We start from the raw sequence: 27667 nt of genomic DNA, 5'->3' as shown, positions 1-27667 counted from the left end.
TAATAGCGACCTACCATTTGTGGCACAAGTATATAAACATCTGTATTTAATAGTGAAGGCTCGGTTCCAGGTGGTTGAGAATTAAATTGTTTGTGTTTAATGTATAACGTATCATCTTTAAATAACTATTTCATTGCCGTGGCTTCGTCGACATGGATTTTTGGTTGTGGCATAAAGTTTTTGCTGTGCTGTCATTAAGTAGCTGTTGGAAAACTCTATTATTCTAATTATTCATGAAATTTTGAGCCTCTAGGAGCAGTTGCAACTGTTGTTTATTTTGATATATTATATTTAATTTATAATACAATTTTGTAAGACATTTCAATACGTGTTTTTTGTTGGTTGACAAATAGTAAATATTTAATTCTACTAGTATATTATTTATATTTAACCGTAAGCACTTTTTTAATTAAACCAATTTTAAACCTACTATTATTATTAAAAAGTAGGTTAATAAGTATTTTAGGAACTGTAAATAGAAAAAACTATCGGTAATTTTGGCACTTTGAAAAGTAATGTACGGGGACTTTGGCAGAATCGGCAACAATTAAAAAAAAATCAATGTAATTTCACCTTAAACTTCCAATTACTGTGCAGTGCAGAATAGCGCAGTGGAATAAGCTTCAATTCGTCTCATCGAGAGAAAAGAAGAAGAGGAGCACATCAATGAACCTGTTTACTTTCCTTTTTCTAAAATATTTTTGTATTGATTTTTGCTCATTTTGCATCTTATCCTCGAAACTAGCGCAGATGTCCGGCTGTAATGCTATCTGATTCCGGTTATAAATTGGAGTTTACTGTATAACATGAGAAAATAAGTGTTTTATATATATATTTGTTTGTAAATTAGGTATTTCTCTCACACGCGGATTTCTATTTTATGTATACGGGTCAAGGGTACATTTAGGGTACAGAAAAACCTGTTGTTGCAAATTTTAAAATTAAGAGTTAATTATATCATTTACTTATTTTAATTTCAAATATATATTTTTGATAAATATCTATTTCTATTGTTGGATGAAAAGGCGGAAAAGAATTATTCCAATGGATGGGAAGATTATAATAATAGAACTGGCCATTTCATTTTTCAAAAAATGGAAACATCTTAGTTTTCTTGCTTGCCATATCGTAGAACGCATTTATAAATTTGACTGTTTGAATTTAAGACAATTCCATTTGAAACTAAATATGTTACGTTTTTGTTATAGCTTTAACAATTTAAAACTTCTAAAATAGGCTTAAACAGAGAACAGTATAAAAAAGCTCTAAATGATTTCTAACAGTAAGCAGTTTGTTTTATATAATATACTAGCTGTTGGCCGCGGCTTTACTCGCGTTGAAGTTACATATATTTAAAAATTCTTTTAAAATATTACGTTAATTTAAGAACTCTTTGTATTATTCCACATTTCTGGTTCGACATTCGTGCCCTAGAACCACCAGGCTGCTCGCAGAGCTCACTCTCGTACAGGCTACATAGAGTGTTCATGCGAAAAACAGTCTTATCTTACGTCTTCTCCAGCCATTTTAAAGGTTTGACATTGTGATTTATTAATTGTCATGTCGATGCGGACTTCCAGACTAACCTACATATAAATAATATGCCAACCCTATTTTATTCTTTAGGGGTAGAATAACCAGAAACGCTTAAATACGTATCTACTCATTCTTAATCAGTGACCAAAACTAAAGGTTTATGTTTCTAACTCAAAAAATTACGGACTTTCATGTAGTTTCAATCCCAATTTCACCCAATTAAGGGTAGGAATTCTAAAATTCCTTCCTTAGTGGGTGTCTTCTAAATAAAACTATCCTACTCACCAAATTTTATGTCCCTAACATTAATAGTTTACGCTCGGCGATGATGAATCAGTCAGTCAGTCAGGATATGTTTATTTATAAGCATAGATAAAAAAGTAATTAAAACCAATGTAAAAACTTTATTGATTAATTATTCTTCATATATTGCTCTAGTCATAGAACAAAATTGGTTCTAAAAAATATTTTTACAATTTACATATTTAAGATATTGCTTTAACGACATACATAATTTTTTGTTTTATTAATTGAACCTTATTGCCTATTTGAAAAGTCATTAAATCGATTAGTTAATTTAATGTGGAAATTGCATCGAGTCGAAGGCATTTTTAATGTCTTTCCATTGTAAACATTTCACTACGGTGATATTGCAAATACTTATGATTTTTTAATAGATTTCGTCGTTTACAATAATTCCAATCGTCCACCACATCAAGACCTCCTGATCCAAAAGGAACATTAAATAATCACGAAGACTCGGATACGCATTCAAGCAACATATTGATTGGTGAGTGCACGAAGCAGCCTCGCGCGTCGTATAGCCGCCGCTTCTCTCTGTATGTCTTCACTGTTGTTCGCGTTAAGTTCCAACGCCCCGGCGGCCTTGACCGCTCGCGCGCGTCTCCCGCCCTCCCCGCGCCGCGCGTGCAGCGCCACCGCCACCTCGAGGAGAGTACCGTCCCAGAGACAGCCGTAGTATCCGTCCATCGCGTCGGCAGCGTTGCCGGTCTTTAAAACAATTTAAAAAAGGGATATAAGGTAAGGTCAACAAAAGATGGATAGGTAAAATATTTTTATTTAATTTTAATGAAATACTTGCAATTTGATATAGCATTATCTGCCGTTACTTAAATAACTTACAATTTACCACCCAAACGAAGTGCGAATCGAAGCTTGAGGCGGAGTATTTGGGAGAATTTTTAGGGGGTTAGGTTCCCCCACTCATCGTATATTTTACCAACCATAGTTTGAAGGGCGAGTGACTAATGTAATGACAGGCATAAGGTTCGTAACAACTCAGTTCCCAAGGTTGGTGGCGCATTACCGATGTAAGCAATCCTTAAAATTTCTTACCGCACCAATGGACGGTCTATGGGCAGCGATGACTAGTTACCATCAGTTGGCCCATTGGCCCGCTCGCCTACCAATTTAATAAAAAAAAGGACAAGTCGGCAGTTGTTATTCCAAAATATACCGAACTACATAGACAAAGACTGAAACACGTTTTTTACTATTGATTAGCATTTTATCAACTGAATATAGCTTAGATTATATATATTTATTTCGCACTATGAAATAACTAAAACGAACGAGCCACCGTTATTAGTGTGCGTGTACTTAGCAGCCACTATTTTTTCGACGTGTTCTCCTCTATAACAGTCCAGCTAGATATATACATAAATCAAAGGAAGAGCTATTTTGTATGAAAATGTGTTCCCAAAAATTCTGTCGTCTTTAAGCACTCGATATTACATGTACACGAATGAATACTTAATCTAGTGAACGCAAACTTTGAGCAAGCAAAAAAATGTTCAAGTAGCCACGAGCAACTCGTCAGCTGCAAGCGTGTAACCTAAAAAATGACAGAATATGGCAGCCTTTGAATGCGAATCAACGGCGATGGACGTAACCGAGGCGCTACCTTCTCGGCGAGGCACTTGAAGGCCGTGGTGTAGTCGGGGTCGTCGGGCAGCTGGCAGAGCGCGGCGGCCTGCGTGGGCGCGCCGAGCGCCTGGCAGCAGCGCGCCGCGCGCCGCGCCAGCCCGCCCTCGTCGGGCGCGCGCTTGGCGAAGTGCCACGTGGCGGCCGCCAGCGCGCACAGGTAGCGCCGCAGCGCCGCCGCCCAGCGCGCGCCCGCCATCTCCACGTCGCCGTACAGCCGCAGCCTGCGGCGACACTACTGCTATCTCTATGCACGATTATGTCGAACTTAAATTGAACCGACAGGTTCAATTAAACATATATTCATTTTTTTTACAATCAACAATTTTTCGCGCGAAACGGCCTTTAGGGATAACCAGACCTCTTTATTTTGTCGACACATTGATTACGAGGTTGGGGGACGTAATGCCAGGTCATACGACTCAAAAAAATAATGTGTAAAAAGGTTTTGTATACAAAATATTACTATATATTTATCGTATCTGTAGATTACCGAGACGTTCGCATATAGAAATGTGCCTCTTTTTCCATAATCAATAATCAATTTTAAATTTTAAAATGTTTAAAATTATAAATTTGGTAATTAGCCAGCATGCATTGGGACATAAGCATTTTAAGGAATATTAAGTCCCTCATATCGTTTAATGATATTGACTCACTCACGCTTTAATTTTCAATATAAAGAGCAATATAAAAATATTTATTTGTCCACATTAAAATTGATGAATAACAAAACATATTTCAATAATGCAGTGATAATATTTAAGGCCACCTACCATGACGTATTGTACGGGTAAAGTTTCAGGCTTCTTTCCAGTAATTCGGTTAGAGATTCCAAAACATGTTTAATGTTGTAATTATTAATATTCGAGATATTCGATGGCCAGAGGTTGGTGTACTCTACAACCAGCTCAAGTGAACTATCGTCAATGAGAAGGTTATGTATCCTCGCTAGCAGAGACATCATAACACTGACAGCTAATGGCTCTCGGAGAGTGGCCAAGAATGCGTTGAAAGCGTTTCTTGCTTCAGCTGCTGTGTTTGGAGCGTCCCGAGAGTGGGATGGCATCCCACCAGCCGTACGCTTAACAGGAGCGTTGGAGCCGTTGCTATATATTGCCAGAGCTGAAACAGTAGCAGTTCAAACACGTTTAAATAATTTTGTATTATGAAATATTAAAATAATTTTAAATATCGATGGGTCCTATGTATAACGGCCAATATGAAAATTGATAACTTTTCAGTAGACGCTCTCAAAGTTTCAATTGGTTATAATTTTTACATGCTTCAACTTATGGTATTAAAATTTTGCACAGTTATTGTGACACCTAATGTTAATTTTTTTAGCTAGTTTGATTTATTTATGTATTATTAGTTTTTTAGTTAACGTAGATATGACTATATACGTGACTTTTTTGTATAGTAATATACTGATAAAATAATAATAAAAAGGCCAATCAGTCATTTTGGTCGATTTACTCGCCAAAAACTAATTTTAAAAGAACGCGTATTTTAAATTTTTTAAGGTATACATATTTATAAAAAAAGGTTTAAAATAAATAGATAACTTAAATTGATAATAATTATATAATAACTTTATGATATATTTCACATTGACACTTATACGTTATTTTATTTAGTGTTATAAAATTATTAACCCTCAGTTAGGTCACAAAAATAAAAACAAATAAAAAATATTAACATCTTTTTTTTTTTAATCAATACTAAATGTAAAAACCTTTTCAAAATCACGTTGGAAATCAACAAACTTATAAAAATAAAAATATATTTAACATAATTAAAGGTTCTTAGTACACGGCCTAAGAGGAAAAAATAATAATAAAAAACAAAACAAAATCACTCGTTGTCATCATTATCAGTAGTAATAATCATTGAATTATATCTTGAAGCTTTCTCAATTGTGGCATGTATGGAATCACCCTCATTCTGTGTATGTCCTTTTTCAAGGAAAGTGTGTTTAATATCAATACTAAGCTGTTTAGCTGCATAGAGGTACATAAAAAACATTATCCTATTTCTATTTTGGCCAGTACAATTATTTGACCAAAATCTAAAGTCATCACAGCCCTCTTTAGTCTTAAGTTTAATAATATCGTAAATACAGCTAGCTATTTCCTTTGAACCCTTCATGGCTATTTGTTCATTCCACAAATAACAGGTACCAACCAAGTGCCCAATATCAAAAACAGATAAATTATGAACTTTCAATCGCTTACAATAATAAAATAAGCTAATTTCACCACTAGGAGCTAGCAACACTTTCTGTAAATCAAATGTAGCACAAAATATTTTAGGATTATTTTGTGCGTTATGTTTATCGTTCTGTTTTAAAGATCTAGACAATTTTTTGTTCTTGATGTGATTTTCAAAGTTTTCTTGTATTTCCGGCGTTATTGGATTGTTTTTATAAGATAGACAGACATGACATTGATCCTTTTTAGGTTTGTGAAATGACAGATTGATATTTTTATTGACCACATCTCTATACTGCCTTAATGACTCGCATTTGCTACCATACTTAGTTGAATCAAACCACTCTTTATATAAATTAAACATTCGCGTAAAACTTAATGATCCCTCTAAATAAAGTTTATTACTTTCTTTACGAAAATAGTGTGAATCAACCGGTTCGAATGAGTTCACGTGATCACAAATACTTTTGATCGTATCTGGGTCTGTAGATGTTTTATGGTGACTACGCCTACCTCTATTGTCTACTAAAGCAAAGCTACCGGTGTCACTTGATTTAGATATTGCGGTTCTTATCATCTTGGGTCCACAGCTAAGAGTATTTAAAAACATTTGTTTGCAAACAATTAACTTAGAATTTTGATGGTTTTGAATATAAGGTAAATGATAAATGTATGTAAATGATCTCCGAGATTCACCGTCTGTAATTGTTCTTTTTTATTTATTTTAACAACATAGTTACTAATAAAATCGTACTGTTTTGAATGGTCACCGATTTCCCAAAAATTATTAAAAATTTCAATTCTTGTGTCGTCATCTAGCTTTTGAAAACATTTCAATTTATACGTGTTTTGACATGGTTCTCCCAGTTTTTTTCCTAATCTTATCTTACCATTTCGACTATAGTAAGACTTTCCTGTATTTTTCAGTCTTTTTCTCTTTGAATCTATACATTCATGACAAAATGTTTCCCGTAATCTTCCGCTGTCTCTTTTTTTGTAAATCTTCTTTTTCTGGAACTTAATGGAACAGGAACCTCTCCGGATGAGTATTGTGAAATCGGAGAGGACACATTGTCATCCGTTAGTAAAGATAGAACTAATGGAATTGGTTCTTCATTACCAAAAGGGTTTATACTGCCATTGGGTGACGGCATAGGAGTATGTTCGCTACGTATATCGCTCATTTGTCATTTGAATTAGGTCTTGACTGTCACACCCATGAGAAGTGTGTCTAATTTCATCCAACGGGTTAGTAGTTGTTATAGGTCTATTTAAGGACACATTATCGACAGTGGGTTCATTTGGCTCATGGTTATTTAGGTGTGACATATCAGTATAATGTTGTTTATCCAGGGATTGAGTTAGTTGAACAGGTGCTATGGAAACATTTTGTGGCAGTGTGTTGTTTTGATGGCTTTGATTTAACTCTTTATCGTCATTAAAGATATCTTGCAACAAATTTAGATTTCTATAATCGTTTAATATCTCATCAGCTTCAAATGGTAATGGAGAAGCTGAAAAAGAATATGTTTGTACACTATGTAGTAATGTGGATAGTACTAAAAAATCAGTAAGCTACTTAAATCTCTTTCGGTGTGCAAGAATGGTAAATAAAACAACTCAAGTTAACTAATTTGAACTAGAAACTGAAAGAATAAAAAATAAAAATATATGGCCAATGTGTCTGTTTTCAAATTAAAACAAGTATAAGGGCCAAAGTAGCACATTGGCCCTTCTACCCAGAATACGGGATTTTTTTAAATTATATGTACAATAATTAACTATTGATTAGGTAAAAATCAATATTATTAATACATGATAATACTATAAAACAATGAAATACTTACAAAGATCAGTGTGTTTATTTTCGTCGTTTTTATAACCTAGTTGCTCACTCGATTCACTATTATTTACATTACCAATCGCTAAATTTACTAAATTCCGACTTCTACTATACTTAGATTAATGTTTGGACGTCATGTTACACTAAATTATATCTTATAACACACATAAAATTCATTAAAAAATTGATAAATTATTATTACAGCACGACATCGTTCCGTGTTCGGATTTCCCCGCGTATAAGTCTCGAATTACCGTTTTGCCTTTATACGTTTAATATTATGTCACATAAGCTCTTTTACAGTAGAAAAAAATAGTATTTGCACCTATAAATGTATATTTTATTTTAATGAAACTTGTTAAATAGACTAAAAGGAAGCATTTGACACAAAAAAGTGAAAATACTAAAATTGTTGCATTGGCCCATGTACGTAGGACCCATCGATATGTTACTCATTATCATAGTGTAATATTTAAGTCAAAACGGGGTTTGGCTAGAACACGTGAATCCTAACAAAAATTGCAGGTTTAAACCCGGGTAAGCTTCATTGAATTTTCATGTGATTAATTTTTGTTTATACTTCATCTCACGATCAGCTATTAAGGAAAACATAGTGGAAACCTTTATCTGTCAGATGAAATTTTACCATGTGTAGCCACCAACCAAAGCAATGTGGTGCGAATTTTTTCTCCGAGATTTAGCTGTAGATGTATAAAGTAAACTGCTGTACATGTGAAACATGGTAGCAGCTTAATTTATATGTTAAGCTATAAAAATTACCATAATCCCATAGCGCTCTAGGGAATTTTCGAGTCGCTTTTCCCCTTTGTAGCTCGAAGCAAGCGGCACATAATGCAGCGGCCGCTTCACCGGGTCCATTGGCTACACTCGCGCCTTCCCACTCGCACGCATTTACCAAGCAAATCCAGCACGATTCGATCACCTGTTGAAAATTATTATTAAAAAGTTTTTGTCACTAATATAATTTTACATGGTTATTAAATGTTTTATACTTACTTGAGGACGCGGTATTATGTTATCACCTGAAGTTGCTGCCGCTATACAAGCTTTGCATTTATTTGCCAGAACTGTCAAATTTATGCGATGATGCGGCCATTCACTTAATACAACATTAACTTGAAGCAATAGCACTTCCCATGCTAGTTGACGACAAAGTCGATACAATGTGGGATCTGAGCCACCACCTAATTGACTCCTAGCTTCCCCCTCTAACACTGAGAGAAGCGACAGGGCTGTCCGTGCACATCCCGCTTCAACGCGTGCTCGGGCCGCACCAGAAATAACATAACCGAAATCTTGTAGAAATCCCCGCGGTAATGCTACTAATGCATTGCTTAAACTACCCGGAGGTTTCCAAGATGGGCTTAATTTCCATAGAGGAGATGATGGGGCCATCATAGCCAATTTCACTAAACACATGCGAACGTCGTCAGCCGTTGAAGCTTCAATGAGACGTTTTTTTAATCTACCCATCTCCAATTCCGGCACACTCTTAAACTCAAAGTCTGGTGTTTCCCAATCGTCGGTAAGCAACTCACGCGGAATTTCAATGTTATCATCATCGCTGTTATTAGGATCACTCAATATTTCATTTAGATGTTCATCCGATATTAGCTTCCTTCTTATTGTCTCGGCGGCTTCCCCAACATATTTTTTCAAATACTCATCTATTCTATCAATGGGTATTTTGCATTGAGACATAGCTAGGTGAAGAAGGAATATTTGTAGATTTTTCCAATCATTTTCAGACAAATCTGACATTAATACTGGCGATAGTGCCCAAAATAGTAAATCTAAAAATTTAAGTCCCAAAGTTTTAAATTTATTTAAAAAGTCCGGATGGGTTGAAGGTATGCCCCCTTCAAGAGCATACCTTACAGCATTTAGTGCTGCAACTCTGTTTAAGAGATCTCTTGCAACGGTAAAGGCTCCACTTGACGCAGATCCTTGAATATCCAATTCAACAACCTCCCTGTGAACCATTGGTATTTCTCTTGATAAATTATCAGCCTGCAAAATTGCTATGATTCCAGTGTAGTGGTTGGCTATTGATTCTTGCAATTTCTGTAAGAGTGTTGGTTCTTCATTTAAAACTTCATAGCCCAAGTTTAGAGCTCTTATGTATCCTAAAATATCATCTTTAGCCATACTTGCATAATAAAATTCACCCCATGGCATAGCTTTATTTTGTCCATAGCCAAAATTATATATTTCTTTTTCTAAAAGATTTGAATTTTCTCTGCAACCGAGAATATGTTGTTTTGCTAAATCATGTTGACCATAAAAGAAATAGTTGTAGCATAGATCGAAATGTATCTGCATAGCTAATTCATATTGACTTATAACATTATCACCAGCATTCCAATTATGATTCATATCATTAGAATCTTCAGTGAGGTGAATAAAGGCTTCCATGACAGGAACTTTGATTTTTTTAGCTTCTCTTTTTCCCAGTGTTGTGTCATAAAAGGACAATATGCTATCTAAATACTTAATACTCTGCATTCGTGATGCCTCACACATACGTAATATTTTTTCAAAGTGTTGGTTCATAGGACTGTAGCTATTATCACCTTGGAGACCAGGCCTGTACAGACAAAAGTATGATAAATAAATTAATAAAAAAAATATATATATTGTCTGTAGTATGCCCTCTTAGTGAGTACTCTTAAATATTTATTATATTCTATTTTTTAGTATTTGTCGTTAAAGTAGCAAAAGAAATACATCATCTGTGAAAATTTCAAGTGTCTAAATATCAAGGTTCATAAGGTACAGTCTGGCGACAGACAGACATTCGGCAGTGTCTTAGTAATAGGGTCCATTTTATCCTTTGGGTATGGAACCCAAAAAAATTATTTAAAAGAATGTGATAAATTTTTACTTACATGTGAACAAAAGACATTTTCAATGATTTAGAATGTAGCGTAGCTTTAACTGGAAATCTTAATACCCATCTATGATACAAAGTCAGGGCAAACTGAACTTGAGGTTTTTGTAGTAGTTCTGGGGAAATCTCCTGGAAATAAAAAAATATTTCGGAAATCACTCCACCATGTTAAAAATTAATTATTACTATAATTCAAATATTAAGGAGGATGTAGACAATTTAATAAAATTGCCGTTTTACCTGAGGTGGTACCGCAAAAGCAGTATCAGTAGCCATGTAGACCAGATCTTGCATTAGTTGTTGTTGGGTTTGTGGAGGTAGTTTTGTTTCAAATATATCTAGGATAAAAATTAAAATCACATGTGAATTTTTTTTATTCAACGAACAAATTAAATTAAACTTTTTTGGAGGTACCTAAATTCCAGTTAAGAGTTGCTGCAACTTTCAATGCAAGAATTTTCAAAGCCAGTTGTTTGCGGGTAAACTGGAGAGTTGGTGGTGTAACGGAGGGAGGGCTTTGAGGGGCATCCACATCCACCACTCTCTCACTTGTTGGTTTTGAGTTTGCATTTTTTGTATCCACTGTTAAGAACTCTTCAATTAATTCACACGCTGATGGCTCTGTTTGGATGAACAAAAACATTCAAATGTACAGTACAAAAATAATAAATATAAAGATTGAATAGAATAACCTTACATACGTCACAGTGTTTTTAAAATTCATTTACAAAATTTATTTTACCAAACAAAATTATTTTAGATGCAATATTTTTTATGCTGTTAAGTTGTAGAATTGTTCTACAAAGACTATAAATAAGAATAAGCGTCTAACCTGGGTTGGGTTTACTTAAGTGTGTCTTCAACAAGTTCTGATCTAATAAAAATTCAAACCACAACACTGTGTCTGGAGATATAGGCACAGTGCCGGGCCGCAATAAATCTACATCCATTTTACTCTCATGAAAATTTCAATACTAAGTATTATTTCTTGAACTAAGTATAATATTTAGTGTTCTTTATTAATATGTTTTTTTTTCTTAAAACAATACGTTTTGTCTAAACATTAATCGCTAATAACTATTTTTTTTATAAATTCTTATGTCAACTGTCAACCTTACTCTGTAGATTGATAAGGTAAATGTCAAATGTCATATTTTGCTTAATGACATTTGTTTTTATAATTATGTCCTCTTAGCCAGGCAAATGTGTAGTGCCACACAGCCGCTGTTTTACGACTCAAGCAATAATAATATTTTATTAGATATTTTTATTTTCGGTGAAAAATATTAATTTTATTTTAATTTATCTAAAACAGGTGATCCGCAAAGGCCACATGATGGTGGATAAGTGGTCACCATCGGTCATATCAATGACTATGAAATATTAACCATTCTTTAAACAGCCAATGCGCCACCAATCTTGAGAAGTAATATGTTATATCTTTGTCCTTGTAGTTGCACTGCCAGTCTGCCATATTTAACCTTCAAACTGGATCACAACTATACTATATTATATCAATATCAGTATTTGTTACATTATTGCTGTTTGGTGTTAAAATGTGTGATTAGTGGGTATTACATATCCAGACTTACACAAAGCCACCAACTACTACGTTACCATATTAACTGGGTCAAGCTAAATTAACATGTTTGATCACAAAATAGTACCACACACATCAACATATCCAACGGTAGCGTTTTGATAGTTTTGAGCGTTTAAAATTTAATATTCGACAAGTCTGGGGTTATTAATATTAATACTTAAAACCAATGAAATAGCTTAGTTATAGAAATTTTAAAGAAATTATAATACAGGTCGATAAAAGTCTGATATTTTTAGTCAAATACAATTTAAGTTATAGTGCTGACTTCAGATTGCTCTGCTCGATTATTGTATACAATTATCGTTGAGAATACATCGATTGTATTTGATGTCAAGTGTCGTATTTTTACCACGAGATCACAAGTTAAATTGCAAACATATATGAACGATAGACACATGAATTAGTATGTAGACGTAGGTCTAAATCTTTAAAAAGTCTATTGAAATAAAAATAGCCGAGATTTTGCTTAAATCTTGATTCATAAAAATCTCATATAATATACCTAGATAGTTAGTTCTATTGAAAATTAGCGATTAGACCATGGTTAGCAATATTTGATCCATACTCTTATCTAAGTAGGTAGGTACTCGATAACTGCTATGTATCGGCCTGTGGTGTCTTATCTTGTTATTGACAAATAGTAAGTGAAGCGGCCAATTGTAGACATTATAGTTCACATTCAAATAAAAAAAAAGAAAATAAGTTAAATAAATATTATACAATAAGCCTCCGAAAATATGTTGTAAGATTTTAAAACATACGGGAATTATAAGTGTTGTTTTAGTCTATCGTGACATTAACTTCCAACACAAAATTACATAAGTAAGTTGCAATGTTTTTATTATACAATAATTTTTAAAATTACTTATTTTGTATTTATATTTTTTTGAATATGATAAATAAAGTTTAATGAATTTTCAAGAGTTCAATCTAAAAGATAGTTCCTGTGCATTTACCTGCAGTTACTTACTGCCAAAATTATAATTTTGGTCATTTCGTAACCAAACAAAGTTCATGTTTTGAAAGTGTTTTGAATGTAAATCAATTATAAACCAATTTATAAATATATTTTTTTAGATGAGCTATTCATTCTAGTTATAAGCAACCCTAACATACTTTTGTTGTAGGCAATTCATTGAAGTATGTAATGGTTTAAATTAATACTTTGAAGACATAACAGTTCTATGTAAAGATTTTAAGCACAGACGTAATTAATTGATTGACTAGGAGAGAATTTTGTAGTATGAAATAATAAAATCTAGTTACAGTACATACGTCAATACATGTATTGTATTAGGTAATCTAATAGCTTGGTAGCAACAATTAGAATTTTATATGCGATGAATGCATAATCCAATCCGCATTGGAGCAGCGTGGTGGAACATCCTCCTAACTATCTCCCCGAAGGGAGAAAAGGCTTTAGCCACATGTTGAAAGTATAGCTTATTCATATCATAGGAGAAGTAAATAAAAATAAACAACTTTGACATTCAATTGATGCGATATCATTGGTCGAAATTAATAATCTATGGTATTCATTATGGATTCGTGAAAAAATTGCGTTTTTACGCTTTGGGAAGTTGTCATCGTATAGCGGCGCTATTATTGGATCGCATGGAAGATATAAATTTAAAGTATGTTTATTCTTTACTCCTTCAATTGGAATAGGCTATTGATGACAGACGGGTCACCTGATAAGTGGTTCCTCTACGCATAGAAATTGAAAAGATAAAGTTTTATTAAATTATTATTTATACAGATAATTTTGTCAGCCGTTTTGTCCCTTGTGGCTGTCGATATAATATCTCATTGTAGGCCTTCCAAATAAGAGTTATGCAAACGGTTAATACAAACCATTGATAGATCGACAATAGCTGAAGAGTGAGTTTTACCTACACGTACAGAGTTGTCATGTCAAAGGACTATCAGTAGATAAATATAAGTATCGTTTGTGTGAAATGTTTAAGTGACTTTAATAATAATTTAACTTTCAGTGGATAACAATTCATACGAGCAAATAGCTCAGAACAATGAGGTTTGTATTGAGATGGACTTGTTACGGGTTGGGTCAGAACCTGTCGGCATGCGATGTCCATACTGCCAAGAAGATGTTATGACTAAAGCTGATTATAGGAGTACCACAAAGACTCATGTCCTCGCTCTAGTCTTAGGTTTATTATTTTGGTAAGTTTATTAACCTACTTTTATTTTTCTTGTCATATACTTATACATATGTACCCTATTATAAAAACATTATATCATTTATCACGAGATCTTGAATAATAATAATAATTTAATTTAATGTTTTCATACGGAATGCAATTTGTCATCGTAACTTTGGAAGAAAAATTAAAGTGGATATAAGTAGTTATGTGGAATCGTGTTATATTTTGAATAAGGATATATGCATCAATAATTGTTTGTAGTGTAAAATGTAGCAGAGCTATTTATACTTGGAAATTGATGTTCTAGGATATGAAAAACCATATGATTTTATACATACCGTGGAAATTATACCATAAGCGCAATTTAATGTATTATATTCATTTCTTACATAAAATCGAAGCTTAAATTGAATACTAGATGTCGCGTTTTACTCTGTGTAACGAACGCGAAGTGTTAGCATTTATTAATATATCGTTACGAGTTTTGAATACATTTATGAGTTATCGTCTTGTTTAACTAGTAATAACACGATACTTATTGTGATTATTAAAAGAGACTTCCGGCATACACCGACTCTAAATAGCCTTTTGGCTTATTGTCAAATATTATATATTTCTACTAATTAATATTTATAATATAATTTAATGTGTATAATATAATATAATGTAATGTGTTACATTTATTATATTTATTATAACAATTTATATCGCATAGAATTTCAAATCGACAATAATTATCCCGACTAAGCCGACATCGGGTTAAGGTAATTAAATTTCTAATATAATGTAGTTGTCATAAAGTACGCTACGTAAATTCTGATTCAATTAGTGACTTTATTCATCGATGTTCTAATGCGATATCTCGTTAATGTCTGTCGTAATGTGCAAAAGGTCGTATTTAAAAATTAATTACTTATTTAAAACTGCAAAAAGCCCTATGTTAATGTCATTTTTAATCTACTTCAAAAAATAAAATTGATTATCAATTCAATTGTATTTTTTCTAAATATTTTTTTGCTATAGAGGTTTTGACAGAGGTCGCAATATGAAGATTGTACTAATAAAACTGTAGACAATAATCGACCTTTTACACTGATCACGTTGTCGTGATATTGTGTGAGGTGATAATTCTCGGATGTATAATACTGGTAGGTAGGTAACACTTGTGAAACATTTACCGTCTCTATGTTTGGTATTAGGTTGGTTTAAAATAACATTATGTTTTTTTTCTGTTCCAACGGTCATAACTTATCATAACGGACTTGGTTTTAACGCTTAAAATCCCATAATATATTAGGTATAATAATAGCGATTAGCGAAATATCCTATAAGATGTTGTCCTTGATGGGCTTTTATTCAGGATTTTATACCTGTTTCTTAGTATGTCATATATTAATCGAAACGGTTGTTTTTTTAAATATTATATTGTTTTTTTTTAAATAATATATTGAAAGTAATATTATATATCTTTTTCTATTTCTTATAAGTTCTTTTACGCGTCTTGCAGTAGAGTGGTCTTCCGGAAATCACGTAAGGAAAAAGCGTTTCCCCTCCACGCGACATTTCCTTCTATTTCTTTCATCTTATATGAACTATTTTTTTTTATTTAGGTAATTCATACGGATTTTTTATTAAAAAAATTTCGTCATTCATTGTCTGTTATTTAATACATAATATTTCTACCCTACTAAAGCAACTTCGTTCGAACTGGGTATTCCACGACACCTTTTTTTAATATCACAAATCAAATGACACAGGTTTGATCTCTAGAAATTTTATTATGAAGTTTGATGCATTATTATTATTCTATCTATCTAAACTATAAATTATCAGCAGTAAAAGCTAACGTTATTTTTTTACAGGGAAGATTTAAGTATATCGGAAGTTTCATCCGAAAATCGTTCTAATTTCCGTAAAGTTCCTACAACAACGGTAGAATAAAAATTTTCCAGTAAAATCATACAATGAAAACTGTCTTAATTATTTTGTTATGGAGCCATTCATTTATTTTGCCCCGGACTCCACTAAACACTGTTAGACAGATGGGAATAACAACTAGTTTAAGAGTTATCTGAACAAACCCCAACATATACTACTTATATTTGTTTAAAATCGAAATAGACATAAACAAGGTAATTGCTCACATGTTGGGATTTTTTGTTGTACCCGAGATATTCTGCAATGGTTTTTAATTATTGAATAAGAAAAAAAAATAGTTCTTTTTTAAATATTTGATGTCACGGATGACAATTGAAATAACTTGAGCTAGAATTGGAATGTCTAAGCCTAAAGTAATTTATCGGTATTCGATCGGAAAGGTACCGCTAGAATAATTACTAACGGTCTGTATTAAATAATTATTATATTGATAACTAGTTGTCACTAAGGGCTTGGTCGTCAGGTTGACTACCTGGTCAGGTAGTAATTAAGATATTGACTGTTGCTTCTCAATATATATTCTGTAATGTTTTGTATGTACGGAAAAATATTAATGTTTTTATGAGAAAATGTGTTTCTCATAACATTGGTACAAGGAACACAATCTTGTTACTCCTGTTACTCGACTGCATAGTCAGTAACTCTTTTGTGGGGCAATGTATATGCTTCTACAACAGGATCCCAGAAAGCGTTCAAAATGCTTCTGTTGGCAAATTTAAAAAAATTGTTTAAGAACGCTTGTTTGCGAAAGGTTTTTATACAATTAGTGAGTTTATGTTTGATAGCACACCTTGAGAATGAAACGATCGCCTCCTGGCTGTTTCTATTCATATACAATTATGTATCTACTTAATTTGACAAAAAAAAGACCCGCTGAGTTTCTTACGCCGGTTCTTCTCAGGCCAGAGTGTTCCTTTTTCCGAACCGGTGGTAGTGTTTAATTTGACCATCAATAAGTAAGTGTGATGCTTCTATGTTGAATAAAGGAATTTTGAGTTTGTCATGAAAAAGTAGCCTATAGTAAGTAAGTAGGGAGGGTTCCCTTGGTGTTCAAGCTTGCTTGGTTTGGCCATGGAAGAGCGATAGACAGACACGAGTTACTCTATTATAATATTAATAATAATTAAATGGATATTATTTTCATTATAGGTGGTTGTGTTGCTGCATACTACCATATGTTATCAAACGATGGAAGAACGTGGAACATTATTGTCCCAACTGTCGTCGGTTTTTAGGTGTTTACACAAGAAATTCACTATTGTAAATTGTTTTTAAGTATTTAAAAATTATCCCTATTTATAACTGTATTCTTCTATTATTATTAATTAATAAGTAAAAATAAATACTATAAATGATAATACATTATTTTTTATTAATCGATTTTTTATTGAAATAATTCATTTGCTTAGTTAAATTATAATTAAAAAAAAATTAACAATATTTTTGTTATTATAATAATAGCACAATGTTTGTCCAGTGATAATGTATTCAAAACGTTATTGTATAATGAAAGTCAGTATTTGAGACAAGTTTCACAGACCCTTTCTGAAGGATCTTTCAAATTAATATCGCTGTCTTTGTTTAATCTTATCAATAATTGCGGCAAAGCTTTGAAACATGCATGTAAGGCAAGTGTTACCATAAAATCGAATAAACTTTCGATTTTCCGGGAATATCCGAGGTGCACAAATTTAAATTTCACTATTTCGCAATAATTGGTATAATGCGGTTTAAAACAGTTAATTAAAAAACTATATTATATTTTTAATTTAATTAATGGAAATTTCATTTAGTTAATAGTCGAGCTATTCTGTACGATCAAACTTGGAAATCACCGCAGAAAAAGTATAATTTTGGAAAGTGACATGCAATATAATTATTTAATTTAAAGGATACATGCATTAAAATATACATATACTTATTCGTAACTCGCACAGAATAGCACTGCTTATATATTATATTTATATAAAATTTATCACAGAAGTTTTTTTTAAGTTTTACATAGTAATAAGATATTATTTTTTCATTCAGGCATTGTTATAAGCTTTAGCTAAATAAAAAATAACAATTAATACAATTTTATTTCATTCCAATTTCACTTCTGAGGCGAAAAAAAGCGAGGTATTTTATTAGGTTATAATTATAGTCCCTGTTTTGTAATCATAAATAAATACCAATTGATATAATAAAAATATATTACACTATGAAGCAAAATTATTTATATTTATTCGAATATCAAAATATATATTATATTCTTCTTACTATTAAAAATTGAACACCGGTTACACTAAAAATAATATTATGAGCGTGACATTTTAAGTTAGATAATGTGTTTTTTTTTCTTTCGAATGTCAAATAAGTGTTGGCAGAAAGAGGCATCGGTGTGAAACTATTCAGCCAGTATACAATTTTAATTAGAAATTTAGGTCGTGTATATATGTTTATAACATTAAGATCTTTATTGTTCTTAATTTTCTAATAAATAAATTACACATTTCAGTTTCAAGAAAATTCTTAATAATAAAAAATATATAATCTAAATAAAATTAAAAATAATTAAATTCGAGCGAACGTTTGTTAAACAAATAAGGAGAATTTGGTTGTATTAGATAGAGACATGAAACATAAACACCAATCTACACACAACCTTTCGATTAATATTTTTCAATAAAGTCCTATCGAAATTATGTAAAAAAATTATCCTTACTTACTTATTTTATAAAAAAAAACACATAATTCCGTAGAGGCTTACAAATGTTATCATAAAATTAAAAATTGCATTTATAAATACTATTTTTCAAAGTACCAAACCGAGTCGAGCGAGATAAATACCCTGTAGAGGTTAATTTTAAACTTGATCTACTTATTTAATGCACCTTAAGTACGCTTACAATTACCTAGATCAAGAATATTGATTACGAAGGAACGTGGGTGCCTATAAAGGCTCTGCATTGAGGACAGTAATGATTCGCTGTTTTACAGGACTTGATGCAATACGGAACCAAGCAGCCACAGCAGCATCTGTAATAAAAGAACGTAGATAAAAAATAATTATTAATAAATTAATTATTTATTAATAAATACAGCGTCAATTTTAGTACTGAAAATTTATAATATATTTTTTTAATTTTTCTCTTGAAATGTAATCTGATATATTGATAATTCGTTTTGTTTAAATCAACTATTTTATAAGTCATTTGTAAATAAAACGATTTAATTGTTTATCTCTACAGATTTCATAAATGATAAGAAATTGCATATTTTTTTGATAAATATGATGAATTAAAAGAGCTAGATTAGAGAACTGTTTTAATAATATATATATTTATTCCATTGCATTATTTGCATATATGTATGGCGAGCCGTCCGTAGTATCTTTTATTTACGCGAATGGTTTTATTTTTTGCGCTATACGTACTGCATGAAAAAATAAATATTGCATTGCATGTCGGAAGAATTCTCATTCCAAAGCTACCTCTTTTACTTTCACTAATAATCGTCATGATGGTCTTGTAAAATAACATTACCAAGGCACATTAATATAACCGAAGTGGAGATAGAAATGTGTATATTTGGATCTTTATTTATACTACTAAAAGAGTAGTATAAAAAAAAACTTACTTTCTGTCCGATTGGTAGCAAATTTTTTTAGGCCTGCTTTCTAAACATTTGATTTCAATCTAAAATTCAGATTGTGATGCTGCTGGGCAATAATATGCAGGCACATTAAAAACATTCGATTTTGAAGCGGTTTTCACGACTTTTTTCATAATTTCTTGTGAGAGAGAGTTTAAAATGTATTCATAACTTATTCTATAGAAGTATAGATTTGTTTACAAGTACCACTCTGACTACGTGATGTATGAAATGAGAATTCGTTTAGATACTATTGAATCATATGTCTTAAAATTGTTTACAGAAAAACATATATGCATAATACATCTATACTAATGTTATAAAGTGAAGAGTTTGTTTGTTTTGTTGAACGCGCTAATCGCAGGAAAGACTAGTCCGAATTGAAAAATAATTTCAGTGTTAGACTATTTATTGAGGAAAAAATGTGTAAGTGCTTTTAATAAATTATTTATTCATTCTCAGTATTTTAGATAATATAATATAAGTCTATTAAATCGTATAGCGGTTCATCTCTGAATACACGTTTAAGGAGGGGAGAATGCTCAGTTATTATTAGGTTCAGTTATTAGGTACTCTATGTTCTTGATACCCCTGACAGTATTTCTGCAAAATTTTGTAGTTAAATCATAAAAGCGTAAAATACAAACAAAATCACTTTGATATTTATAATATTAGTTATGATAACGCCCAATAACAAATTAAAAGACTTACCCGGCAATAACACAAAGAGCTGCAGATACGATATGCGTTCGATTGTTCGATACGTATTCTACCCTTGTCACTATTGACTTATTGCACGTAGGGCACACTGTACCAGTAGGTCCTGGACCCATTTTGATAGAAGCAGTGTTCGTTCTGGGGGCAGATGTAACCACAAGTGTGCGGGGGTTATCTGTGACCGGTGGTGGCGGAGATGGTGCGTTTGCATAGTAAGATGGCGGCGGCGCAGGATGAGGTGGCATCTGTTCGTACGGTGGTGGTAGGCCCATTTTATTTTCCACTGGAAATAGAACAACAATTTCTATTGAATCTCCCTTAATATGTAACTAATTATAATTATTTTTTATTGGTAAGTAACAATTGTTTTAAAAGTGCTAATGTTTATGTTATTTTCTTAATTATCTAGGAAGCACTGTAGGTTTATATCATTGATATTTTTAAAAAATTAAACATTGCTCACTATACGTACATTAAGCTGTAATTAGACAAAAACAGAAAACAAACAACCAAAGTTAACTAAAGATAAAAGTTAACACAAATAGTAATTTTTATTTGCCGATAACCAATTATAAAAATTAATAAGCTCCTCCTAATACTCTCAAATATTTTGAAATAAATGTATTTTGAAACTAGGTGAATCTCAGTAAATGGAATCTCTATCGATAAAAAAGTTTAAACAAGGGGAATCAGATGTGAAATTGTTGATATAGAACAAAATGCATGAAAAACATAAATTTGAATGCCATGATGAATGATTTTTTTCTTACGAGGATAGAATATGATACGTCGAAGGATCCACCTGTAAATCTAGCTGGATTCAATATTATTGAAATCAACCCAATCAGTATAGTCCTAATCGAATTGAATAATCGTTGGATACATAAGAAAAAAAAAGTAAAAGCTGGTTAATAAAACATTAGTGCTGTATGTCTTTTTTTTTAATTAATGTTAATTTTAAAAGCAAATTTTACCAGCTAACCTTGACTTGCAGGCAAGAACGTTTGTAAATGTGTAACAGAAATATAAAGGAATTTGAGAGAATTAGAATTACATATAATTCTACTACAAATGTTTATACATAAATACGAAAATATATATGTGATCTACTAAAAATGATGTGTTATGGGAAATAAAATAGGTAATAGATAAAAATAATTGTTTCATTCTTTGATTAAATGCTTCGCGTGAAGGTTTTCCTTGTTACCTCTGTTTAATTTATTCCAACGACTACTACTGTTTTCAGACATGATATAGATTAATTATATATTTATTCGGTGGTAGGTCTTTGTTAAAGTCCGCCTGAGTACGTACCATACACTCATCAGATATTCCACCGCCTAACAGCAATATTCAGTATTGTTGTGTTTCGCTTTAAAGGGCGAGTGATTTAGTGTAACTATGGGCATAAGAGATATGATATTAGTTCCTAAGTTTGGGGACAAATGGTGAATATTTCTTATAGGGATAATGTCTATGAAGGATGTAATCTTACCATCAGCTGGCTTATTTGCTAGCCTAAATAAAAAAAGGAACTTAATCATCAGGTTCCAGTTATTATAAAGTATTACGTAATTATTACGTACCCGTCATAAGTCGATGCATTGAATGCACATGTGATGGCTAATTACCGCATTATTACTTGCGGAACAATACGCTTGTTAAGTTCTTATAACATTATCAGATAAAAGAATATTATGTCAATACAAAATTGCTTTATGGTTTTAAAACAAACATCAAAATATACAAAAGAACAAAAGCTGCTAATTGCTAAGATGAAAATCGCTTTCACAGATATTTTTGAATACAAGACATGACAGATGTATTTAAGGAACTCTATTATTTATTATAAAAGGTTAAATTAATAGATTGTTTTTAATATTAAGGTAGATGAGCAATTTGGCCACCGGAGTGAGAGAGAATTTAAGTATAATCATATGTTATTATATCATGGTGATATAATAGCCCATCCTTCCCCCAATTTCTAATTATATTAGAATTAGGAACATTGAGAACTTAAATAAGAATATACGAATCAAAATTAAAAACAGCTACGACACAAATAATATTCACGTGGCATGGTAACTAGAATGCAAGTAGCATTTCTCTATTGAATCACATTGTTGCTCCTCTAGGTAAAATATGAACCAGCCTTTCTGTCACCAGGGGATACGATAAGACGTATAAAGATCGTAATTTACCCTAAGGTTCAAGTGTTTTAAAGAAAATCGACTGCCTAAAAAAAACTGAAGTGGAATGCATTCCTCTTTTGCAATGAAATAACGAATGATGGACCCTACGATACATATTATGAGAATTAAGCTTAAGTTTAATAAAATAACTGTAGCAAGCTCTTATTAACTTAACATTTTATCATGTGATCGAATCTAATCTGAAGAGGTTTACGTATATCATATTGATCAGATAAATAATTCCGACAAATCTCTATCGGTAAAGTTATATCAACATTATATATCAATACTTATTCATAATTAAGTTATAAGGCGATCTAATTTAGGCGATAATCTAGTATTTATTTTTAAAAAGGCATAAATGACACTGTTTGAAAACTATACATAATAATTCCAAAATTCGTTCAGGAAGTAACGATCTTACTGATGGTTATTCGTTATTGTGTTTTATTTTAATTTATTGTTTTCGATTGTGATGTTCTCTGGATAAAATAAGGTGTAGGCAAATCTGATCAGATGCCAAAGGCACGGACAACACGTCCGTACAGATTTGTTTACAAAACAAATGGCAATTTGATTGGATATGAAATTTACTATATCATTTTACTAAAAAGATTATAACGTTCATCTGAATTACTAAAATGTGTTAAAAAATCTTACACATTGTACCTACGCGCAGTTATGTCGAAACAACGATTAAAATTTGCACGAATTATTCAGGCCGTATCTAAACCAAGGTTTATGAAAACGGAAAGCGTTAAAGCAGAGTTAAATTAATATTGACATTGGTTGATTCTCTTTTTAATAATACGGATTGTTCTCAATAAACTATATTTGATTATAATTGCTCATTTCCTGATCCAGTTATGTTGTGTTTAAGTTTTGCTTTCAGTATGGCTTGTTTATACTTACTTATTAATCACTTATATTATTGACTAACTGACTAGTAACTTCAGAAATTACACGAGTGAAATCGTGTCGTGTAATTAGTTACTTAAGTGTTGTTTTTAATTGTTATTTTACTATGAAACTTCTTTTTTTTTTAAAAGGATCTATGTTCATTTCGGTTTCATTAGTCATTTGGTTTATGAATCGATTTTCTAGGTTAGGTTAACCGTTATAAAATTGTTGTAAATTCCAACGATAAATATATAGGAAATTAGGTCGTGGAAAACTTCAAAATTACGCAAAGCAAAGCAATTTATGTCAAGCTAATTTTTTTTTTCTTGTTACTAAAGAACTATTTACTTACTATAAATTATATACTCACTGTACATAATAAAAATTCTTTGTATATTTTGAATTTAATGTATAAATATGGATTATTAGAATTTAGGTTCATAAGATAGAAAAGATCACAATTACAAAATACGAAGGATTAAAGTAAAAATAACGTTTATTTATTTATTGCTTTACTTGGTGTTTACTTACTTGTGGCGTCCATTATGATGAAATAACCTTTGCACTGATTTCTTAATATTACAGCTGACGCACTCACTTTTACTAAAACTTATGTTATATATGGTTGAAGTTTTAATATTTGCTCCTTCAAGATGATTAAACGTTTAATAAAACTTTAATGTTCAATTTCTCTGTGTATCTATCGTTCCTATCTTCCATGTGTGGCACTTTGTGGAAAACTTGTTTACTTGATGACGCTAGTCGCGATTAAAGAGTGAATGCACTCCGGCCTCCGCAGCCCGCGGCGTGCGGCTATTGCCAGAGACTAGTGCGGGAAAGAGAACCTTCGCACGTGCGATAGAGACGCCAGACATGCGCCTGCGTCACTCAATCCCTTTCTACTCGCCTCAGCATACCTCCCAATTATATAGTCAATTAATAAACAATGCTCAATCCGATTTGCAAATGTCACTACTAAGCTAATATAGCATCCGCCATATTAGTGCTGCCTACAGGCATTCTGATGAGTAGTAAATCGCATTGATGGTCGGTAAACTCAGTCTCTTTTGCGAATTACTATGTCCAAATCTGAGTTTATTGTTATCAAAATAGCACAACAATGATATCTTAGTTCTTACAATGACTTGCATACAAATTATAAGAATCACTAAGGACCACACGCATTACAAGTATACAAAAAATAAAAAGTTTTTATTTTTATATATAAAAATGAGAACGGCATAACATAAAAACAACAAATGATCATTTTAATTTTCTTGTTCTATTTATTTGTAGGGTCTGTGTCGAATACCTTATCAGTAATGAATACATAGATTATTGAAAGATATATAAGACTGAAGCTTGTACCAAAGACCGCGAGATGAATTACAAACTCAAATTGAGATCACTTCGTTTTTAAATTTACTGGACAATCTTAGCTTAATGAATAATAATAACCTAAAAGTAAATCATTAGTCAACCTACATGTAACACTTGATGAAAAATATATCACTGAGATAGTATTATATGTATCGATGACTATGATGTCCAGTGGCCGATTTCGGACACGGCGGCTCATCTCAAGGGGGACTAGCCATTTACGCAGGTTATCTTGTGCACAAGACGTGTGTTCGGAAACAATGGTCTCATAATTAGATGGAAAGCAGATCCAATACGATCAGAAAGAATTCAGGCGCAAGAGTAACGACTTATCACGCTTTTTGAGGCTGGGGGTTTAAACATTTCTAACTTCCAGGTTCCGGGATTCTTAGTGCTTGTATCTGCCCACAAGATCAACGAGATGGTTAGTAAATTTGTATTCAATTGAATACATTATTAAATTAAAAAAAAATAGTAAGATGGCGAACTATTGGTATGTTACCGTAGATTTGATTAATATATTTTATATCTATTGTTATCTTTTGGGTTCTTCCTAACAGGGCTAAGCCAGTCGGGGTACGGGGCTCGAGAGTTATCTTCCTCGGCCTTTTCCTCACCGGTAGCCATGGTTACTGCTTCAATCCTTTAGGCATTCCATCCCATCCATTCCATCTCATGTTATCTTTTATTTTTTGAAAATGTGTAAATGGTGTTAAGTTTTTCGTATCATACGTTTTAGCTGCTCCCAACATGTTGGCAGCGTTCTACTTTACTAACATTGAATGGAACTATAACCTTGGCCTTATAAGACGTTATTCGAAGGCACGTAGCATACTACTCCTCTGAATCTTTAGACATTCATGAGGTGCAAGTAGCCGCCGATCACTGTTGTTGTCGGTTAAACGCGTCTATTTTGTTTTGGTTCACCATTGAAAGGGCATCGTGTCTTTCGTCGAACGATCCAGAGTGAAAGACTAGATGACTCTCGGATAGGCCAAGTTTGACAAATATTTCGATAAATATCTTTTCAGACGAAAAACATAATAAAAAAAAACCCAAAAACTATTTACAGCAGATATAGCTATAATATTGTCCGTATTTTTGTACAGTTTTATTAAGTGTGGAGTGGTAGGAATATATCATATTACTAAAAAGTAGTTAAATTGTCCATGCCTAAGTCTCATCAGGTTTTTGATTAGATACATATAATATTCAACATTACGCCAGAAGGCTGTATAGTAATAAAATCATTATACATATAGTGTAAATATTACCGAGACTAAGAACTCAATAGTTATACATAAATACACGTAGCTTATTGTAGGTTTCTCATACATAAAATCAAAGTGTAATCTAATCATGAATGCTTACGTTAAATGAAATACGCACAACTCCTTCTTGTTTTAATTATACTTAAGATAACTTCCACAATTTAGCTCCTACATTTTATAGAAGAGGTCTGTCCGGTCTTTTAAACTTTGAGCTCGATGTTGAAATAGGAATAAACTTAGAGTCACCATAATATTGATCATTTTGATAGACTTTGTGATAGTCACTGTAATCACCGAATCAATATATATACATATATATATATATATATATATACATATATATATATATATATATATATATATATATATTCGTATATTGTTATGTATTTGTTTCTATAATAAAATTACGCAGATACTTTTAAATATGTCAATGTTTATAATATTATAAATACACTAGCTGGTGCCCGCGCCTCCGTTTGCACGACTGAGGCACTAACTCAAAAATAAGGGTATATGTTTGACATGTGACTGTCATGCATCATAGTTCTCAAATAAATGAACCAATTATGTTTTATTTTTTTTAGTTCGATACATTACTTAGTATTTGAGAGTGTTCGAGATTGTTTGTTAGAGTCTTCGCCATGTACATAAAAATCGTTTCAGCAATTTAAAAGTACAATTTATTCTTGTAAATAGTTATCATGTATTCATCTATATACTATCAGAAAGAAAATGAAAGAGAAAACAGAAGGTGAAAGAAGTCGTTACGATCACATTATCTTATAATACTCGTAGAAAATATTATTAGTGACAGTAATGTCACGATATATACATTCTATGTGTTGCCGTTGGACGTTGTGCCGTCGAGGATTAAAGTATAGAGTTTTCTGAAGTTGCTAATACGCGACAGAGCCACATAAAGTTGGAAACTAGACACGTTTAAAAGTAAATGAAAAGTTTTTTGCAATTACCCTCTCATTGCGGTTCTTAAACATAGAGTCACCTTCGCCACCCTGTTAAAATCTCTGCTTGTAACAAGTTACTTTTAATCTGATACCGTTACATAGCCTTGATGGGCTTTTTGGTACTTTTCTAAGAAGGTTTATTATAGGTACGCCGACTTCCAGATTAGCCTTATGAGAATAACAATGTTTATTCCAGCGGCTTGGTCGTACTGCTTCTACTGATATACGGTTTCCTATAGTGCATTCATCCCAAATTATAAGGTCATCGTAAACATGGCAAAACCTTGTCTTGGTCGCTGTTTGTTGAAATGTCTCGGTGAGGTCGAAGTTGATCAGGATCTTAATCGTGCTTCACGTTCTAAGTTACTTCATTTGCACTGTAGACTGTTGTCTGGCATTTTTGAAAGCTCTAGCAATAAAATATTTGTTTCGCATGCGGCATGAAGACGCGCC

General features: G+C 32.2%; 2 protein-coding genes and 1 long non-coding RNA gene across 3 annotated transcripts; 1 reads left to right on the top strand and 2 right to left on the bottom strand.

Moving 5' to 3' along the window:
* Window positions 1-1927: 1927 nt before the first annotated feature.
* Window positions 1928-11565, bottom strand: Ints8 (Integrator 8). The gene is made up of 9 exons (XM_026628817.2): window positions 11280-11565; window positions 10862-11068; window positions 10688-10785; window positions 10446-10576; window positions 8554-10144; window positions 8317-8479; window positions 4257-4605; window positions 3461-3704; window positions 1928-2547 (listed from the first exon to the last, which is right to left on the bottom strand). Exons 1-9 carry the CDS (start codon window positions 11395-11397, stop codon window positions 2308-2310), a joined length of 3141 nt encoding a protein of 1046 aa, XP_026484602.2. The 5' UTR covers window positions 11398-11565; the 3' UTR covers window positions 1928-2307.
* Window positions 11566-12714: 1149 nt separating this feature from the next.
* Window positions 12715-17984, top strand: LOC113392498 (uncharacterized). Its single transcript, XR_010310013.1, has 3 exons — window positions 12715-12872; window positions 14045-14234; window positions 17303-17984. It is a non-coding gene; the product is annotated as an uncharacterized LOC113392498 (long non-coding RNA).
* An 892-nt stretch (window positions 17985-18876) lies between these two features.
* LOC113392497 (lipopolysaccharide-induced tumor necrosis factor-alpha factor-like) lies at window positions 18877-24422 on the bottom strand. Its single transcript, XM_026628958.2, has 3 exons — window positions 24130-24422; window positions 20501-20789; window positions 18877-19174 (listed from the first exon to the last, which is right to left on the bottom strand). Exons 1-3 carry the CDS (start codon window positions 24140-24142, stop codon window positions 19069-19071), a joined length of 408 nt encoding a protein of 135 aa, XP_026484743.1. The 5' UTR covers window positions 24143-24422; the 3' UTR covers window positions 18877-19068.
* Between the last annotated feature and the right edge of the window lie 3245 nt (window positions 24423-27667).

Source organism: Vanessa tameamea, chromosome 5 (genome assembly GCF_037043105.1).
Source record: "Vanessa tameamea isolate UH-Manoa-2023 chromosome 5, ilVanTame1 primary haplotype, whole genome shotgun sequence".
Lineage (NCBI taxonomy): Eukaryota > Metazoa > Arthropoda > Insecta > Lepidoptera > Nymphalidae > Vanessa > Vanessa tameamea.
This window is presented reverse-complemented; position numbering and strand designations above follow the sequence as displayed.

What these genes read in the sequence shown, in the direction of transcription:
- Ints8 (XM_026628817.2), bottom strand. Translation starts at nt 11,397, where the DNA reads ATGGATGTAGATTTATTGCGGCCCGGCACTGTGCCTATATCTCCAGAC. An exon ending in AACTCTTAACTGGAATTTAG is followed by an intron (nt 10,786 to 10,861) that starts GTACCTCCAAAA and finishes TTTTTATCCTAG; the next exon opens with ATATATTTGAAACAAAACTA. An exon ending in TAGAGCGCTATGGGATTATG is followed by an intron (nt 4,606 to 8,316) that starts GTAATTTTTATA and finishes CTACTGTTTCAG; the next exon opens with CTCTGGCAATATATAGCAAC.
- LOC113392497 (XM_026628958.2), bottom strand. An exon ending in GCTCTTTGTGTTATTGCCGG is followed by an intron (nt 19,175 to 20,500) that starts GTAAGTCTTTTA and finishes CTTTTATTACAG; the next exon opens with ATGCTGCTGTGGCTGCTTGG.